Source organism: Amblyomma maculatum, chromosome 7 (genome assembly GCF_055883805.1).
Source record: "Amblyomma maculatum isolate TAMU_Amacu chromosome 7, ASM5588380v1, whole genome shotgun sequence".
In the NCBI taxonomy this organism is placed as follows: Eukaryota; Metazoa; Arthropoda; class Arachnida; order Ixodida; family Ixodidae; genus Amblyomma; species Amblyomma maculatum.
The window spans coordinates 137,529,596-137,549,695 of NC_139350.1; the positions used below are offsets into that span (position 1 = coordinate 137,529,596).

At 45.9% G+C, this 20,100-nt stretch overlaps 1 protein-coding gene and 1 pseudogene across 3 annotated transcripts; both read left to right on the plus strand.

Moving 5' to 3' along the window:
- Window positions 1-798: 798 nt before the first annotated feature.
- On the plus strand, window positions 799-1,488 carry LOC146184837 (putative ubiquitin-conjugating enzyme E2 C pseudogene; annotated as a pseudogene).
- A 4,384-nt stretch (window positions 1,489-5,872) lies between these two features.
- On the plus strand, window positions 5,873-8,902 carry LOC146184838 (uncharacterized). 3 transcript variants are annotated; one of them, XM_084609500.1, is made up of 2 exons: window positions 5,873-6,139; window positions 6,509-8,902. In XM_084609500.1, the coding sequence occupies exon 2, from the start codon at window positions 6,519-6,521 to the stop codon at window positions 7,563-7,565; it is 1,047 nt and encodes a 348-aa protein (XP_084465626.1). In that variant the 5' UTR covers window positions 5,873-6,139; window positions 6,509-6,518; the 3' UTR covers window positions 7,566-8,902. The 3 variants fall into 3 exon arrangements, with proteins under 3 accessions (XP_084465626.1, XP_084465628.1, XP_084465629.1); XM_084609502.1 differs by having other exon boundaries at window positions 6,139-6,267; XM_084609503.1 differs by lacking the exon at window positions 5,873-6,139 and adding an exon at window positions 6,157-6,215.
- Window positions 8,903-20,100: the final 11,198 nt, after the last annotated feature.

The following is a 20,100-nucleotide window of genomic DNA, read 5'->3' on the forward strand; positions in this document are numbered from 1 at the left end:
CGAATCAAAGAAGGTAAAAAATAAAAGTGGCTGTAGTTTATTGAAGGTATAAAATGTTGACTGCCTTCAGTTCACACGAATACAAATACCTGTCTGAAAAATGCGGTGGCATAACGGCTCAACGCTGCTGAACCGAATGTGGAGCGAAAGCATATAGCTGCGGGTGACCGATCGTTCTACTTCTTCGTTCTCTTCGTCTTCTTTATCATCTTCTTCCTCGTCGACGTCTTCTTTGTTGTTGCCGTCATCTTCGTCGTCGTCGTCGTCTTCTTCTTCTTCTCCGCCTTCGTCTTCTTCGTCTTCGTCGCGGCAGTTCAAGGTCATTTGTGACTGCTGTCGTGGACTACGCGATGGGCCGAAACCTGGCGTAGTATTGTTTTCGCTTTAAAATTTAATATATTCTATTAGGACGTTCCATAAGATAAAATCTTAGTAGCAGCGAAATGACAGAGTATGGCGCCACCATCTGCTAAACCCTCACATTTCTGATCAATTTAAAATGTAACTTCCTCGGTAAACCTTGAGTTCTTCCCTCGATACTGCCACCAAGTGGTATTATCTACCAGTTTATAGGAACATAACTCAACAGCAGCTGATACGTGGAGAAGAACCCCTCCAGTGCTCTGAGACAGCTGTGCGGTTTTTTTTTTCTGAGGATTTGGGCGTTGCGCGATTACGTATTTCACTTCCTCAACAAAAGCGAAATAAAAAAAAAAGCTTCGAATACTTTTATAACTGCGGAAATAATCATTATTTCTTTTCCTACATGCAGCGTAATATTCTCATTCAAAGAGCATAGCTCGCTGGTCTCGTTCTGCAATGCGCCGGCTGCTGAAGAGGACGACAATTCACCGAAGCCAGCTTTCGAACAGGGCAGGTTCCGAGGCCCCATTCTCACAATGACTTCGCCTAATCCGTCGACCTCACAGGACAGCCGCCACCATTCCAGCGAAGAGTCAGAGGCCGCAGACAAAGTCATGGCCATGCTTACTGCTCTCTGGAGGCTGGCTCGGGAGAACCCCATCAAGGACATCAATGAAGGGATCAGAGCTTCTGCAACAGCAGACAATGCCTTTCTTTGGACGGCCAGAATACGAGGGCCAGCCAAGACTGTGTACAAAGGGAGTGTGTTCGACCTGAGCTTGCGTTTCGACAGCAAGTATCCTGTCAAGCCACCAGAGGTGCGCTTCGAGACTCCCTGCTTCCACCCCAACGTTGATGAACGAGGACGCATCTCTCTGGACATATTGGAAGAGAAGTGGAACGACCAGATTTACGTACGAACACTCCTCCTCTCTATTCAAGCCCTGCTTGAAAAACCTGACTTTTCCAGATGCCTGAACGCGTACGCCGAGAATTTATGGAGGAACCAGGAGCAGTTCAGAAGCGCCCGACGGACATTCGAGAACTTTTACCGCAAAAACGACCCCTTCTAAGGTGTGGTGGATCAAGAGAGTGAGCCGAAATTTGAGTCCAGAATAAATTTGTGCGGTGAGCAATCAAGTGTAGCACTGTCTGCTTTTTGCTGTTGCGTGGTGGCTTAGACGTCATATCACGCAAAAGTTTCCAAACCTCCCCCTCCCGTCGTCTGTCCTATGTGCAATATGAGTCACTAAAATATAATTTATATGCATCTGCCTTACCACGCGCCAGAACTTAGGCATAAAGACCATTGTGTCGCCTGGGGACGTTGGAGCTCAGCTAAGGGGGCTCCTATACTAAATCGTAGCTGCCCGCGCTTTCATTCCTAGTGCTTATATTGAAACCTCGAAATAGTGTCATGCGCGCTACCCTATTGAAAAATCCCGTATCAATTTCATACCGCATTCAGCACACCGGTTTATCGCAGATTTCGCCACCGGATGCCTACCTCTGGCCATCTACCTACACGTGCCTGAACACTCAGGCTATCTTCACTCGAATTCGCCATCCAAGCCTCGCACCTGCGCATTCAGCGTTGACGACCGGGGGATCTAAGAGGCGCTGCAAGCGGACTTTGACTAAAAAATGGACGCCATCAACAGAAGAGCTTCAATTGGCAGCAGCAGTCGCAGCCACAGGACAGACTAAGCAATTCTCTTGTTCTTGCAGGTTGGTGCACCCCAGATTGATTTGTTTAAAATTTCTACTACTGCGGCTGCTACGCCTATTCATTCTCAGAGCATCTTCATGAGTGTCCCGTTACACTTACTGTGCAATAAACGAGCGCCATTTCAAAATGCCTACACATTCTGAGCTGGCTAAAAGTTTGGGCGAGTTTGAGGCCGCTTCTGAGGCCAACCTGGACAATTTGGCGGAGAAGCGTGCAGAGAAATTCAGGCAAAAGTGCAATGATCCGAAGAGGATATTACAGTATCAAAAATAATGAAACTCACAAGTTTTGTTGCTGATGTCCATATTAAAAATGCCAACCTAGCCTCTGCCAACATGGCCTTGAAGGCTCCGAACGACACTTTGTTAAGAAAAGCAGCTGGTCTTGAGCAGTACTTACGCAAAAACAAAAACGTCGAGCCTAAATGTGCCTTGTGCTCAGGAATAAGGACTGCGGCGCCATTATAAAAGCAATTAAAGCGAAATCCGTGTCATGTGATCGATTCGGACATTCATGGCAACAAACCGAGTACTAACTAAAGATGACAGTAACGCCAAACACATTATAATATCCCGCTTCGGCACAAAGACAAAGAAACGGGAATTTATGAGCAAGGCACGGAAGGCGCGACTCAACACAGCTGACCTTGGTTTTCCCAGATAAAGCCCGAACGCAGTGTTTGTCGACGACGACTTGACCCCAGAAAATAAACGTTCTTTGGCAAGGCTTTGAAACTGAATAAGAAAAAGGGTTGCATGGAAATTCTTGTGCGTCGATAACTGCCAAAAGAAAGCTCGACAAACGCCCGAAGGAACCGCTTTCCATATCTGCTCAGTGGCCGATTTGGCTGTCTTTCGCGAGACCGGTGTAAAGATGCCCAGCCATCTTCTCTTTGTCTCCTCCTAGCACGTCAAGTTACTTCAAGCGTGGTCAGCTTACTTAGCTTTTCGTTTTTCTGAAAAGGGCGGGGGGGGGGGGGGGAGGTGTCTTACTTATGCAGTATACATTTCAATTCCAGAAGCCTGTGAAAGCACTACCATCATATTTATGCACTACGACCCTCTATTAAACATCATTTTTTGTTCATCTGCAAGACGTAAACGTGCCTATTACCGGACGATAAACAACTTATTTAGCCCCGTGGTTACTCTTCAGAATGACGCATGGTGGCGCCGCTATAAACATATATTACTCAAGAAGGTTAGATCTTGACATTCACATTGTCAACTTTGAATCTGTGTGTATAGAGGTAACCGAATGTTCCCTGTCCACTGGTCAGATTAGGTTTGTTCTTTAATATTCATATCGATCTCCAACGTCATCAGGCAGCGACTTTTGCTGATAACTTAACAAATTTTACTTAAATTATCATTAGACGGATAAATGTGTTCATAATGGACGACATTAACATTAATCTTATGGAAGAAAACAATCCTATAAGTGTCAACTAGTCAAACTGCTTCCTCGGTTTCGGATATGAGCCTTCAATTACGCTGCCAACTATATTTCTCCATAGAGGGCCGAGAACGCTCATCGAAGGCATTTTTTCTAGATTTATTTCCCTCCGAGACTGCGGGGTCCTCGAGGTGGACGTAACGGACAAGTACCGCATTTTCTTTCACCGCCATTTTAGCTTATCCCGTTGCAAAATATACATATTATATATATATTTTATCAGAGCGTGGTTAATAAAGACCAAATTATTTCCCATGTTTCTAATTCCGACTGGACGAATTTAAAGTCAGCAACAGACACAGCGTTGTCTTTCGGAACATTTTCTTCCACCCTTCACCAGTACCTAAACAGGTCTTCTGAAAGAGTTAAGTGTTGCAAAAAATATTACGCTCCACACAACCTTTGGCTGACAACCGGCCTGCTAAATTATATGCGCAAGAAAGGTGACCTGTACAAGGAAGTCAAACTGACACCTTTCAATCTCAAACTCAGGTCCCGCTACAACATTTGCAGTAACATACTCAGCAGATTACTCAAAGAAGCCAAAAGGAAATAAAAACTCACCAGTTTGAAAATGACCACAGGGAGAAGTGGAAAGTATTAACACTTTTTTAAACAGACACACACATGATCTGCCAATTGAAAAACTTATCATGCCCTCAGGCACTGTTCACGATCCTCCGTTTGATTTCGCAAACTTATTCAACGATTTCTACGGCAATCATTTCTCGCTCTCAGTTGATGCTTGTTTATCAACTTTCCCTCTTTACCCAGAATCTTTTCGTTATCGCCTTTCACCGCCCAAGAAATGGACACCTGAATTCTGAAACTAAGCACAACAAATGCAGGGCTTGGCCACCTTCATCCCACTGATATTAAATTGATCGCCCATCCTATTTCCGACTGTCTCTTACATTATTGACCCCATTTTTGAAATACGACGATTTCCTCCTCAGCTCAAGAAAGCTAATTCCAGATTTTAAGTAGGGTGACCGTCATTGTATCCGAATTACCATCCCAGTACGATTTTAGCATATTTTAGCAAAATAATAGAAAAGTGCATAGCACAGCACCAAACTAGTCACTTCTCAAAGTTCAATATACTTTCACCTCATCAATTCGAGTTCCGCTCGGGATATTCAACAAAGTTAGCATTGATTGCCTTTGCTGACAGAATTAAATTTGCCATTGATAAGGGATACTTTGCCGGGGCAGTATTTATTGACTTAACCAGGGTTTTCGATTCCATCATCCACTCTATATTACTGACTAAACTAAAAGCTTTAAGAGTGGTAGGGCCGCCGCTCAAACTGATGAAAAGGTATTTATTAGACAGCCCCCGCCGGGGTGGCGCTGTGGTTACGGCGTAATTGCACTCGCCTAATTATAGGCATCTATCAATTGCTGTTAATTTGTTAAATGTCGTTAAACTGAGCTTTATGTCACATAATTAAGTCACATATATATTTGCAAGAACTAAGCTCTCAGTAGCATGATGTCATATCTTTTTACGGATTACGTCGAATACAATTGTAGCGGGATAATTGCAAACGATAAATAATTTCGTTAATATAGACTTTTTTAAAAGTTGAAGGTTGTGCTATAGCATCAAGTTATATATCCTCAGATAGCTAAGTCAAGTACGATTCCAATACACCAATGTGCAGCCTTGTTAATAATCGCTAGTTAGTTAACTAAGATTAACAATTTAACTTTAGGCCACAAAGTCGTCATATATCGTTGAAAAGGTCTCAAGGAGTAGAATTCAAAATCAAACGCTAAATCACGCAACACCCATGGAAAAAGAAGCGCTAAGCGAGTGCGACTCTGTTCGAAAAACACACCACAGAAGCGACACAGAAGCGCTTAATGCTACTCATCCCGAGCGTGTAAGGACCCTCCTGCCATAATTTTTTTTCCTTCAGTGTCGCAGAGCAAACCAGTCGTTCTCTATTTGGTGCTGCGGGACGAGTTACATGCACCATGTGCGACGTCACGCCATGGAGACGTTGTTCGCGGTTACATTTGTGATCGTGCGTAGTGTGAATGTTCACCAGTTTTCGTCATCAACGAAGCAGCAGGTACAATGTTCGCACGCCGCGATAATGATGCAAGCCTGGGCTACCGCAATGAGCTTCGCCATTTTTCTTCCACGTGTAATACAGTGCAACGAGAGAGCCCAGGAGACCGGAATTTATATTCCGCCTTTTCGCTCGTCTCCGTCTGGCTGCGCGCTTGACGCAACTGTAGTGCAACGTGCTCGTTTATCGGACACCGAACACAAAAGCAAGCACGCGTTACACGCCACTGCGCATTGTGCCACAGATAAGGGACGCTGCCTCCCAATCGACAGCACAAGTTATCGCCTGAACAGCCTCTTTTCCGATAGAGGCGTTATCGGAGTTGTCTGTCCAGATATGTACAGATTTTTGAAGCCTATTTTCACCGCCGTGCTTGCTGACACACTACGAACGGCTTTAGTGCATTTCCATAAGTGCCTAAAGCACACGCATATTAAAGTGGTTGGGACTGGCGCTGAGGTAGCCGTACGGAAGTGTGACAGGCTCAAGTGGCAGCGAAGTGAACTCACAGGTGAGCGCATTGCATTGACGGTAGCGCATATACTGCTAGCGAGAAGACAGAATGTATGGGCATGCCTGCCAGTAAGGTACGAAGGGCAAGAGACCTCGCTAATTTCAGTCATCAGAACCTCTTCCAAGGTGACGACGCTACGAATGCATCATATTGAGCTGTACTTTACAGCGCAAAGGTTTCTAGTCTGTGAGAGTGTTTATTTTTTATCGATTGAGACATGGGGGGGCCAAACTAGGGCGTTAACGACGACTTCTGTCGACCTGATATCGCTCGTGTGACAGTCATTCTGTACTTGATTCAATAATTTTTCGCAACTGAACGTTCTTTGCAGGCTCCGCACGCTAAGACAAAGATTTTTCCCCGCAGGCGAGAATCCATGGAGCAAGCCTCGAAAGAGGCAGTCACTCTTCCGGAGTTTGGCGAAAGCTCCGAACGGAACCCTGATGCTTCCTTCAAGCCTGACGCTGACCGCGTTGCCATAGAAGACGGCAATGCAGGCGACATGTCGCAGCCCGCTGCAGAATACGGCGCACAATCACAGAACGGTTCACTGGCTATTTCCTACGCTTCTCGGAATGAAGACTTTGTTGTCGTGGATCTCGATTCAACGCTGCAGCAATTCCACCAACAAAGTGAGTGTTTCCCGGAGCGATGTTTGACGGAACGACAACTTCGAACCACTGATGCCGCTACTCAAAGTGATGGTGATACAGAAAAATTCTGGAAGGCCCTGGAAGAAAGAGATCGGCGCATTGAAGAACTTGAACGGCGCATCGGTGTGCAAGAAAACGAAATCGCCAAAATGGAGCAAGAAATGGCGGTGCGCAAAATAGAATATGCAGAAATCTCAAGCATGCGTCGATACCTCGACACCATACCATCCGAGGTTGACCTCAACAAATCTCAAATTAAGGAGGCTACCGATGCGAAGCCAATTAGGTCTTTGCACATCAACCAATCAGAAGAACGCAATCAGAGTTATAGATTGGAAAAAGCCATCGCGGAGCGTAAAATGACAGCGCACAGCTGTGCGGAGAAGGTGTCTGCTTTGCTGCCGGGTGTAGGCATAGCCGGCTGCGAGGAAGGCCTCGGCGTTCACATAAGGCAAGAAGTGGCCGCCTGCCGGCATGAATGTGTGAATCAAATCCACAGTTTGGGGCAGCGCTTAGAAGCATCATTTTTCGAACTACGGCAGCAGTGCCTCATTTACGTCACCGCATTGGAACGGCGCATGAAGGAAACTATGTCAGCTGAACATGAGACGATGCGCTCCTGCGCCACGGAAATGACTTTGCTAAGGGATTACGTGACGTCGATGACGGACGTGATCGAGACAATTGTGAACCTCTACGGGCCGGCATCGGATTCCTCGTGCTCGGCAAAGGATCTGTCCATTGTCTCGAAATCAGATACTGCGAAGTGAGTGTATGTGGTACACGTTTGGACGACGACTGCCCGGCGTCTGTGCGGCAAGAATGTTTCCAATGATGGTGTGCACGATTCACCGATCGTTCCTGCAAATGCAACAAATTTTTTTTTTTCTGACATTTAAAATGACGCACTTTTTTAAGTTCCCTACTTACAGGTATGTACAGCAGTACAGCCCCTTTTCGCGTAAGCTGTTCGTGATTTTTTTTTTTTCATTCTTGCAATGTACTTGCCGAAACGTGAAACACTTCTTATTCAAACTACAATAAGACTGAGTAAAGCTTTCAGTTAACAGCATTTATGAAACCGCTCGAACAACGTAACGAGCTTCCTGCAGAAAAAAGAGTGTGCTACTCAATGTTCAGAGCTCCTGTACCTTAGTGCGAGTGAGTTCGATTTTTTAGAAATAGTTGGGGAATCATTGCTCAGAGACGTTCCTCTTGTCTGTTTTGGGGCATGAATGCTTCGTGTGTCTTGCTTCAGTGTGTGCACGTTCACCCCTTCATTAAATCTATCATGCTCACTTGTAACGTATGCACTGGAAGCAATATGCAGGGCATGTAGAAAAATGACTGAGAAGTTAAGAAATAGAGAGGCACTTCAAAGTGCTTTGATATGGCGTGATAGCTGCCTGATCCAATTCAAGATTTCTATCTTTATAACCTGTTTTAACGAAATGAAACGCAGGGAAAAGATTCATCACCTGCCCACCACAGACTTACCGAAGGCACGGTCGTATTAAAATTAACTAAGCATTGTCAATAGCTCCTGCCCAGGAAACCATTTAGGTATACATTATTTCATAGTATATATATGCAATACTCCCGAAAATACATGCATACAGGCCGTGTATCAGCATCACAGAATGATTCAGTAAGATGTGTTGTCGGCCTAGTTGGTGCAGTACTTCAGACATCTTATAGTAGCGCGAACAAAAACACACACAAGACAGGGTACAGGACGAGACAGGGTACAGGTAGCGCTCGTCCTGTACCCTGTCTTGTGTGTGTTTTTGTTCGCGCTACTATAAGATGTTTGAATCACAGAATGAATTGCCATCCTTACCGCCATATACAATGAAAGCCCCTCTACAAGGTGTGGTCATTAAGCACCCCGTTTTTCTGTGTGTGCAGATAACTGATGACATATATGTTGAACGATGCATTTTTTATATATATCGTAGAAGGACGTTTTCGTATAAACTCCCTCCCAACAACAAATAAAATAAATAATTTTGTGGTCTAGGAATCTATACAGATTTCATAATAGGCACTGCGAAACCAACGAAAGTAACCAAAAATCTGTTCCTTCAAAAACAATGTTTTTTTTTTTTACCAGCATAGGTTCTTCATACAGTCCGCTGACGCTTCCATTCTTTTGGCTTCTCTAACCCTTCACTTCCGGGGTCTCTATTTCCAAAGCGCTGGAAAGGAATCGAACAAATCTTTATGTAACTTTTTCTTTTTAGCCCATACAAGTATTCATTCGAGAATCGGCAGCTATAAATTTCGCACCATCTGCAAATTCTTTTGCAAAGCTGTAAACTCCTGGGAAAAAACTTTTTCCCACAGCAAACTCTAGCAACGCACGACAAAACCTTATCTGGCACGTGGTTTGCAACGAAGAATTTCTAACCTAGCGAAGAAAGTAAAAGCTGCCAATAAGATGCCGTAGAAACAGCTGTCCTAACCCGAGGCCACTGTCCTTAACAGACCTGAGCAAATTCGTGCGGCTGCACCGTTCCCATTTTGAAGACCTTAAAAACACAACAAATGTGAGGTGAAAATTTTGCACACTCCCCCTCGAGCAATGCAGAACTCGCATCACAAACCTCAATTTGTTCACCAAAAATACGTTACAGGCTGTTTCCCTAACTAATACCGACCGGCAGGCCGATTTCCATTTTCAAGCGTTGTCACAAGCTCCTTGTACTTGCGAATATGAGTCACTATCCAGTATTCCCAATATGACTCAATACCACGAGCAATCCCCGGAGCCTTTACATAGGAAACGTTACAGTTGTTACGCATGAAACAATACAGAAAATAAACGTTTCGATACGCCAAACCCTGGGACTAATTAGCCGCATATAAAACAAAAGGAAATGCCTAAAAGGAAAAGACCTGTGCTGTCTGGTGTAAGCTTTTCTCATTACCTGGATGATCGAAGCCCTTTCATACTTGCAGTTGTACAGCGCCGAGAAGACCAAGATCGAAGACCTCATATGACAGGCCTAGCGACAGGCCTAGGACAGACAATAGCGCTTGTCCGTGGCTCACTTCCTTCCGTCCTTCGTGTACTTTCGCGCTATTTTCCATCATGACAGGCCTAAAACACCGCGCGCCTAACCAAAAATGTCTCCACCGAATGATTCATGCAGTTTGGCCTGCACGGCACACTACACGAACTGATAGAAGCCCAACAGAGTCGCAGGAGCTTAGGTTAGCCCGCACGAGCTCCAGAAAGTGACTATTTATTTATATAACCATTTCGTATTAGTAATATAGAGCGTAAAGGTGTATGAACTGAGCAAGATAAAGCTACACTCACTAGACGGGCGTGAAGACTGCTTGCAGGGCAGTTCCGTGGGTATCAGTAGCAGGATCGTTTAACAACAAATACTGACCACTCCTGCGCAGCTCTTTCTTGCGCGATTAATTTTTTTCTCAATTTCCTGCACACTTAAATAACGGAAATAGTTGCGCTTCGTTATGAATAATGGTAATTAGAGATAGGTTGATAACACGAATGAAGAACGCATTGCTACTTTTGTTACTAGCTCTCGAGTTATCCAAGGATAAATTTCATATAAAGGCTGCCTTTGCTCACTACAGACAAAAAAGTAAAAGCATTGTGTGAGAACTTGGAAAAGCGACTAATTAGGAAGCCTAACGAAATAAACCTTCACCATAACCAACAACCATTACCTTTCTTCGTTATGTGGGTGATAACTAAGGGTTGGACCTTTCGATTTAAAACATAAAAACAATGAATTAGGCCAAATTCAATTTCTTTGACATTTGCTTTTAGCCAAGAAAGATCAGTATTTTTGGCAAGCAAAGCATAACTAGCTGTAATTTTCGTAAAATTCGACTTAGGAAGCCATGCAGAGCTGTTATCTGGTTAAGTATAATTTATCAACTTTATTGTTGATAGACAATATTGCGAATCAGGAGTTGTGACAAATATGTCCTGGCTACTGTGACAATTGAGCAGAAATTACGTGAGTGTCATGAGCAAACAGGCCGTATTCTGGTTCAGTAAGCGTAGAAACCGAAGTTAGGAAGCCAACCCATTTGAACTATGATAGCAATTTCTTTACAAGCACGCATCCAAGTTCTAAGACGTCTACATTGATTACGGCTAAATATGCCCTCCACGGTGAAAAAACAGCGAGATAACATTTTGAGCCGAAAATATCCAGCAACTGATTCGTTGTAAATATATGTTCGGTGCACAATAAAAACTAAAGTTGCATTCTCTAACAAACACGGAAAAAGTCAGCCCCGTTTCACAAAATAAAATTCGGAAAGCCCACCCCTTTTGTATACTTCTCAGTTTACGATAGTCGAATGGAACGCATTTCCTCCAACGCGGTCGGTAATTCTTCTTTATTTCAGATGTTCTAGAATACCTTCCATTGCCTTTCCTTGAAGATATACCGTCCATGTTTCTAAAACAACTTGTTCTCCCATGTGAAAAAAATAAGGCCAGACAAGCAAAAGCGTGGGTTCCCTCTACGGAGTTTAAGCTCATAGAAAAGCCATTTATCGCAAGCAAAACCCATTAACAGACCCTATGGTCTCCGCATTCACATCGCCGCCTAATGAACACATTGAATGTGAAGAGCTAAGATCAGCATCAAAACAAATTCGAATACTGATTTTACTAATTACCGCAGTAATTTTCCCCAACAAAAGCGCATATCACAGCTGTGAAGGGCGCGTGATGCCCGAGAGCAGGACCTCCGGGGAATTCGCAAGCACATACGCTAAACTGTCAAATGGAAGTCTGAGAGGCAAAGGCTGCATTCGTAGCTTCCATCGGTCCCTTCTTCAGATTCGCTTATCAAGGCAAGAAATCTCATCCCCGCTGTTGTCAGATAAAAAAAAAAAAATCAGGATATACCGGCAGAAATTAAAACAGTCCCGACAATTTTTACCGAGGCTTTTATTTTAACTGACTGGCGTCAAGACTGCTTCCCTGTATTTCCCGCCCTCCCCTTCGAACCGAGAAAGGGATGTGGCTTTGTTTCAGCTGGAAGATTATCACAGTGATTGTCGGAAATGTATTTTGTCACCGCAGCCGAACAGAAAAAAATCAAAAACCAGAGAAGGCCAATAAAAATTAGTGAGAAGCATTCATCAGCGCAGAGAACTGTAGGTCGCGGTATCATGCGTTGCGAAAACTGTAAGATGAGGCGTATAGGATAGGCTTCCGCATCACCTCTGCGGCATCCCGATTAGAGTAAGAGGAGCCAGGAATATAACAAAATAAAATGGTACAGGAAAGTGTACAAGTTTGTTTGGCAGAATGGCAACTGTCACTTTTTGTTTCCCTAGGGTGCTGTGTTTCCTTGCCTCGCATGGTAGGCCTGTTTTATGAACTATTATCTACAGCCACGCTTTCTGACGAAGTACAGTTCGCATGCTTCAGCTATTCTGGGAAAATGTGGGTCACAGGCACAACTACTGCCCCAATGCAAAGCGAAGAAAACAGGAAATTTTGTTTGCAGGACATTTTATTCTTTTTAGAGTTAAGAAAGTACGAACGTCGCGTTACGAAAAAAAAAAAGCTCGGCATCTAAATTATCTGAAAACGTGGTCCTGGACCCAATTGTAGGAACGGACGCATAGCACATAAATCGCCCGAAAGCCGAACAGCAACGGATATTTATTATTGTCGCCAGCTCAATCATGTCATCTTCAGGAGAAATGCCTCTCGCTGGGGCCTCTGATTAACGAACTCTGTACAATCTGCAGCATTGATCTGTCCACAAACGTACTAAATATTATTTGCCTAGATGACTCGGTCGGTCCATACGCTGCGCTTGTCTTGCTTTGGAATAAACTCCGTTATACTCGGCGGCCATGGCTTGAATGCTCTCCGTCTACGGACCCTGTACATGATCGAAGCATTATTTTTCATCGGCGTTAAAGATGCGAAGCGGCGTTTGCGCAGTGCAAACTTCACACTTGCTCAAGAATTCTAGAATATCGCATATTATGCAGCCCACCCGATTGTCATTGACCACGGAATAAACGACTAACGTCTGGGACCTAACCATGATGAAGGCACTGAATCACCGAATACCGGAAGTAACATTTTATTAAATCGAGATGATGCTTCATAATGCCACTCCATCAATTTGCCGAACAGCTGCGAGCGGCAAGGGAGCTTCCTTTAGGCCATTAGCGGAATTCATCGCCTGATTTGCGCTTTCCAAGACATACACCTCTTTCAGTCTTTCGCATTTTCTTTTTGATGCAATTTGGCACACAGAAAGCATACAACCGTGTATCGCTTTCGATACCAATTCTGAGTGTCTACTTGCTTGATTCGATCAGAATTCTTTACAAATCCGCGTATACTGCACCTTCGGCGACTCAAACAGAAGCCGTTTTCGCATAGCCGACGCTGTTGGTGCCATCTGGTGAATATCAATGGACCTTGGAGGAGAGAGAGGGTGGAAGTTGAGCGGCTCATTTGAAGATGCATTCTTGAGTTCTCAGCAATGAGCGCAGAATACATTTTTCGCGATAAATGTACCGAATTTGACGAATTTTATTCTTGTCTCTCGGCATAAAATTATTGAAGCTATTCTTCTGAGTCGTCTGCCTTCGTTTTATGCCTCCAATTTAAGTACACATTTACCAAGGAATAAATGCTGACAGTATTTTAATGCAATGTTACAAACAGCTACTGTACCTGTACCTACCTAATGGCACGGGCAGAGGCATATTATTTTCTATTATTTTTGGATAGCCTCACCATAATATATGTACCTGTACCTGTAGCAACTGTACCACGCTGATAGCGTTCAATTGTGCGTTACCTGTGGAGAGTAGGGAACGGAGCTGCGGAGGAAAGTGTTCTCACCAGGCAGAACTTGGGTACCCCCGAAAAGGGCCGTTTAGTGTGCAGTCATTCAGCCAGCGGTGATTAGCGTTCAACGTGGCCACTATTCGCTGCAATGCACCTCTCGACGAGTTTGATCTAGCCACGGAAGACGTTCTGCCGCATAGTTTCATCGATCCTTGTGAATGCTTCTTAATGCGTTCCTTGAGCACTTGAATTCAGCTTATTGTATTTCAGCTGTACATGATTGACTTTACATAGCCCCAAACGAAAACATCGCATGGGGTAAGGTCTGGGGATCGTTGAGGTCAGGACATGTTCATGGAACCGCGGCTCACCAATCGTTGCGCGAAAGTTCGGTCGAACCAATCGCGAACTTTTGCCGTGTAATGTGCCGGGGCGCCGTCATGCTGAACAGTGCAAATTTCCTGCCGCATGTGATCCTTGTTCAGTTTCAGCAGAAAGCCTTTTTCCAGCATATGCAGGTATGTGTCTGCCGTAATTGGTGCCACCAAAGGAAAAGGGCCCAACAAAGTCTTCCCTCCAAATTCCACACCACACCCTACGCCCTACCTACCCATTAGATTTCGCGCCCTACCCGGACTATTCACAGTCCGTGTCGTGAAGAAATACGGACTGCTCCTTGACCACATGCGAGTGTTCTCCCTGTTCACAGCACCGTCAAGATGGGATACCACTTCATCTGTAAATGGAACTGTATGTGACCGCAGTCATCAGCTGTGCGTCGTTGTTCGTCTCTGCAAAAGTCCAGTCGTCGAGACATCATCATCAAATATGGTGAGGCAGCCAAAAAGAGAATAAAATAATATGCCTCTGCCCGTGTCACTCTAGGTATAACAGGCTCAATCCAATCGAATATAGAAGAATTGGTCCCGAAGGACAAGCTTGGTCTGAGTTTGCACTCGTAGGCGAAAGAACCCGAAGGTTCCAAAAAAATGCGGGAATCTCTACGCAGCGGCCCAAGCCGGAGAGCGGGCCCGGGGAGATCCCCCGTGATCTCCCCTGGGAAGTAGAGGGAAGGGATGGGACAAGGGAAAGGGAAATGGTATATAGGGGAAGGGTTATGGGATTGTGGGAGGGATCGGGGCAGCTTAGGGATTTCTCAATTGATCCTGATTCGATTCGAGCTCCAATTCCTTGGTCTCAGTTGAGGGCGAGCACTCGCTTTAGCCAATGCACGGCCCTCGGCCTTCAAGCGCATTCACATCCACATCACGTTCGCCGGGTCTCCGCCAAATGAGACAGGCTGCTGGGCCACACTGGGGTTCCCCGTCCCCAAGTCAGGCTCCCCCGCCCCGACTGTACTAGGGCTACTGGAGGGGCGCATTTCGCCGTACTAAGATTCTTTCAGCCCTACTCCAAGGTACTAAGAGAGGTGCCCAGAGTCACCTGTTGTAGACAACCCTCCATTCACCGTTTTCTCTCCAACATAGTATGTTTGACGGCTATTATCTGGTTCTCCACGCCAGGTTCACCGTCTGATTATGTCCGCAAAGATACTCGTGCACGCACCTACAGAGGTACGTGACTGAGGGGTCACCACTCCCCTTTTTTTTGGCCCTGAGTCAGCGAGCCGCGGTTCCCTAAGTACTTCGCAAGCAGCGCCACCTGGCCCATGGCAGCGGGCTGGGCTTTCCCTCGGCCAGCACTACCGCCCAGGACCAAGGGGTCTAGAACCCCCCGCCTTCTGCCGCGGCTAGCAAGCCGCGGTTCCTTGCGTACTGCGCGGGCTAAGCCACCTTTAGGTGGCCAGCTGGGCTTTCCCATGGCCCGCCTACCAACCTCGGTTCTGCGGGGGGTTGCCCCCTGGAGGAGGTCCAAGTCAGCGAGCCGCGGTTCCTCTCGTACTACACGAGCAGCGCCATTGTTCCCTTAATGGCCGGCTGAGCTTTCCCTCGGTCAGTCGTACCGACTCGGTTCCTCACAAGGGGACTTTACTTCCCCTTAAGTGCAAGCATATGAACCAGCCAGCCGCGGTTCCTCACGCACTACGCGGCTGAGCCATTGTCCCCTTAACAGCCGGCTGGGCTTTCCCTCAACCAGCCGACTGACTCATATCATTGCGGTGTCTGACTCCCCTGAGTAGTTCTGCGTGTTCGTTGAAGATACTGACAGTGATGGACACATGTGTTTTAGCACATTGTGCGCCCACCCTTTTTTCCCAAGTTTCTGGCTTACTAGAAACCATGTAGGCTACTTTGACACCGTCTTTTTCGCCTTTTCGAGCCTAAAGGCAAGTTCCCCAGAACCTGGACTCGGTTCGCCCCAGCCGCGGCCCCGCGAGGACCCGCTCCCCCTGGCAGCGGAAACCAACGTGTCTGCGGCTGGGAGATGCGATCTCTCGCACCGAGGGGTAATTTTGATCCAACATACGGAGTCAGCTAACTGCATTTCCTTTAGTACTCTGCAGCTACGCCACCGTTCCCTAGGCGGCGGGCAGGGCTTTCCCTCGGCCTACCGACCGCCCCGTACATTGGAAATTTTGTTCTGCTTTTAACCGGATTCCACGTGCCAAGTCCGAACCCCTTCAGACTTGTCCCCGTGTTAGGCATCGGGCTACGTGGGCGCGGCACGCTCACAATGCCGCAGGGAGTAAGCTGACAACCTCCCCGGGGATTCGCAACCCCTTAGTATGGGTTCCGGCTGCACCCATACTGACCGCTGGCCGTTGCAACTGGACAAAGCCTAGCAGCCTTAACCGCTCTGGCCCATCCAGCTGGCGGGAGGGACCGCGTGCAGGTCGCCAGATCGGATTTGCTCCCCCAGTCGTCGAGACAGGTCATCCTGAGTCAGTTCCTGCAGCACATAGATTTTCGTACGATCGCAGACCTTTGTTCTCGAGGGCTGGAACATCATCGCTGGCCGCCTGCATGCAAGTCTCGGATTCGGCTGAAATGTACCCTCAATGGCATCGCAAATGCCACCTTGGGAGCTCTTGGCATTGCGACTTTTCTTACTCTCTATAGTGCTTGTAACTTGAATTTTTTTCATCCACTTTTCCACAGATGAGCGATGGGGAGGTCAGCGATAAAACCTCACTTTGAACTTCGTACGTACGAAGAGCATAGACTTCCACTTCGGCAGCCAAGTCACGGCCATGGCCTTCTCTTGATCGCTCTTTGGTCTCATATTATCGGTGCAGTGCCCGCACTACACAGGAGAAAATGACCGCTGTATTTGTTCAGCACCCAAGCAGTGCGCTACCGTTGGAGACAGAAAGCGAAGGGAGACGATGCAGAAGAATAGCTTCAACCATTCTATTCCGGCAAACAAGAATAAAATTAGTCAAACATTGATACAGTTACCTCGATGTTTTCTGCGCTCATTATTGCTAAAGCAGTCAAGAATGCATCTTCAAATGAGCCGCCTAAATTCCCCTCCCTTTCCTTCAAGTTCTACCGATATTCATTAGATGGCGCCACCAGTATCACTTGCGTGAAAGCGGCTTCTTTTGGGTTGCTGCTAATGATGCAGCTGGAATGGATGTTGAATTAATTCTTATCAAATCAGGCAAGTCAATCCTCTAAATCTATTATTGAAAACGATAGATGGTTGTATGCTATCTGTGCGCCAAATGTCAGCGCTATTAAGCAAACGGTTTAGTCGATACAAGCATTTTGTGGCATCCATAAAGCGCTGCAACAGTCATTGTGACCCCGCACTTAAACTAGCCAGCGCGGGGTCTAAGAGTATCGTGTAGCGTGTCCCAAAGCATTCAGAAAGGTTCAACGCCCATGTCTCCTTCATATCTGAAATGATAAGCCCGTTTGGTAGCACTTGCCGTACGATGTGGTCTCGTGACATCACACAGCCCACCGACCTGTCAGTACCCGGCAATGTCACCTGCCAACAACAGCCGGCTAGAACTATGCCGACGTTTAGCACACAACGGCGGCACCGCCCACAACGCAGACAAAACAGTATTTTCTTCAAAATGAGGCCTTGGAAGGTGCATAAATATAGAAGGTCGGTGGATGGCCTATACGAGAAATGCGCCAGCATTTGATTGGAGGGCAGAGGAAAGCAGATGGTGAATCACGTCCATCTGGTTAAGAATATTCATAGCTACTGCGAGAATTGTCACGAACAAAGAGTCGGAAACGAAAGATTTAAATTAGCGAGGGGGTAGGGACGCATTGGTAATTAGTCTGGAGAGGCGGCAATAAAACAAGAAAAATTAGCCGATAATAGCAGTTATTATAAAAATTGAAAATTTGTTCATGGGAAGAGAAAGGCGCCGTATCACATACTTTAAACGAAGTGTCTAAAGGTACGTCCGACGTATCCATTCGATTCTCGTAAAGATAGGGCGGACGTCGATATACAGGCTCATGGCTATATGCACGTCGAACGCGGCCACATTCCGCTTGCTACGCGTGAATGAATCTTATCCTCTATGATATCAGCTAGCCGCGACTGTCGATGAGGTGCTACGAAGAGTGCATCCGTTCTAACATAGATCACGGTCTTCACTTAGGGTTGTGTACGGCAAGCATCGCTGTCACGCACATAGCTGCAGGCGATGCTACGTACTGCACCAGCTCCACCAGCTGGCATCGAGATACGCACATTACCGAGCAGCTTTTGCTTCGCACTAAACTATCACCTCGATCTGCCCGTAATGCGAGCGAGCTATTCCTAGCATTTACGCTGTCTTAGGTCCTGCATCGACCTCTGAAGATCTGGCGCCGGCACAACACACACACACCTCGCCGTGCAGAACATTCGGCAGTCCAAAGTATGTATATGAAATGGCATTATGCTCGTTCCTCACATGCAGACTGAGGAAACAGGATGTTTCTAGCTAAATTCTTCGTTTAAATTCTACCTCTGAGCCATGGCACAAGACATGCCGAATCTACTAGAGGCCTGCGCTGCTACTGTGGCAAGCTGCACATCGACTCGTCGAGGCGAAGGCCTACTGCACCGCACCGCAAGAGTGCACGACCGGAAAGATCCGAATTATCTGTGAACAGCAATGTTATTTGGTATTTAGGGGAAGACTAGACTAAAGTGCTTAGCCTGCATCTTTTTCTTGTCGTTGAATTTTCCGTACATGTAGTTTAAACCCCCGCATGCTCGAGGTTAGCGTGACCCGACTGAACGGCCGCGCAGCTTTGAAACGATCGGGATCGATATGCATGCGTCGCCGGACTTAGGTACGCGGTAGAAAATGTGCGCTGCACATTTCGTTGCAGAAGCTGAATCTTGGAATTTTGCAGAGTGTGCCATGCAAGTGATCGTTGCTACAACCACGCATCCATGTTCCAACGACTGGCCTACACCGAGGCGCATAAATGTTCAACCGTGGACGTATCAATGATTGAAGAGAGGACAAATTTTCACAATATTGGGCGCGAAATCGATAGCTACCAGTTCTTAGTGTTAGAGAAATTCTGCCTTGATCATGCGCAATTCAGTGTTTCAGGTGTGGTCAGTAGCTATAAGTTTGAACAGTTCGCCTGTCAAGTTAGCGGCGCCAGCGATGGACCGGCGGAGCGATTTTCCACGCTACACCGCTGTCTTGCTAGAAAGACTACCTAGGCGGCGTTTGACATTCAGCTGCTTTTTGTGGGTCCCGTAATTGAAAGCAACGCCTTCAGAAACGCGTTAAATGTACAAAAATGTATTCTCTTCAACAGTTTCACTCCAGGCTGTCAAGACAGGCGGACGTTGATAAAACATTTGAGCACTCCAGTCTTTAGAAATCTGTAGAATCGCCTTCAGTTTGTAAAATTATTGGAATAGGTCACTTTCCCATCGCTGGGACATAGACCCTCATGACAGCGCTGTCACGTGAATAAGGACCACACCATACCGAAAGCTTGTCTCATATAACATAGCTAACCAAGGTATACCTTACAGCATTGTGTTGATTTTTATGGTGCATAAGCGACTAATGCTGCCATGCACCAAGAACAAGGTTTAATGTATTTATTTTGTGTGTAATGACTAAAATGTTCTCTAGCATGTAGCTTGTTTAGGAACATTTTAGGAAACCAAAAATGCAGGATCATGCTGGGATGGAAAGAGATCTGTTGCAAAATTGTACAAAATGTTTCCTCTTATTTTGTCGACTCTGGCGCACGTGTAAGATATGGTTTATTGTTAGTTCCTCTCCATACTCCTTGCATATTGGTTTGTCCTCTTTCATAAGTATGAAGCTGTGTGTGAGGTGTAGGTATGTGTTTTGTGAAGATGACCTAAAATGGCCTCCATGTTGTGTTTTTGATTACTGCATGATTTCCATTCCTTAATAACAGGTTTGACAAGTATAGTTTGTAGTTTATTTCAATGTTTTAAAAATCCTGCCATTTCACTCTCACTTTTCTTTGTACAAGCTTCTTGGTATCTTCATGCAACATATTCACCCTCTGTAATTTAGCATTGCATCAAGGTAACCTGGTTATTTCTTTTCATCACCTTTCAAG

What these genes read in the sequence shown, in the direction of transcription:
- LOC146184838 (XM_084609500.1), top strand. Translation starts at nt 6,519, where the DNA reads ATGGAGCAAGCCTCGAAAGAGGCAGTCACTCTTCCGGAGTTTGGCGAA.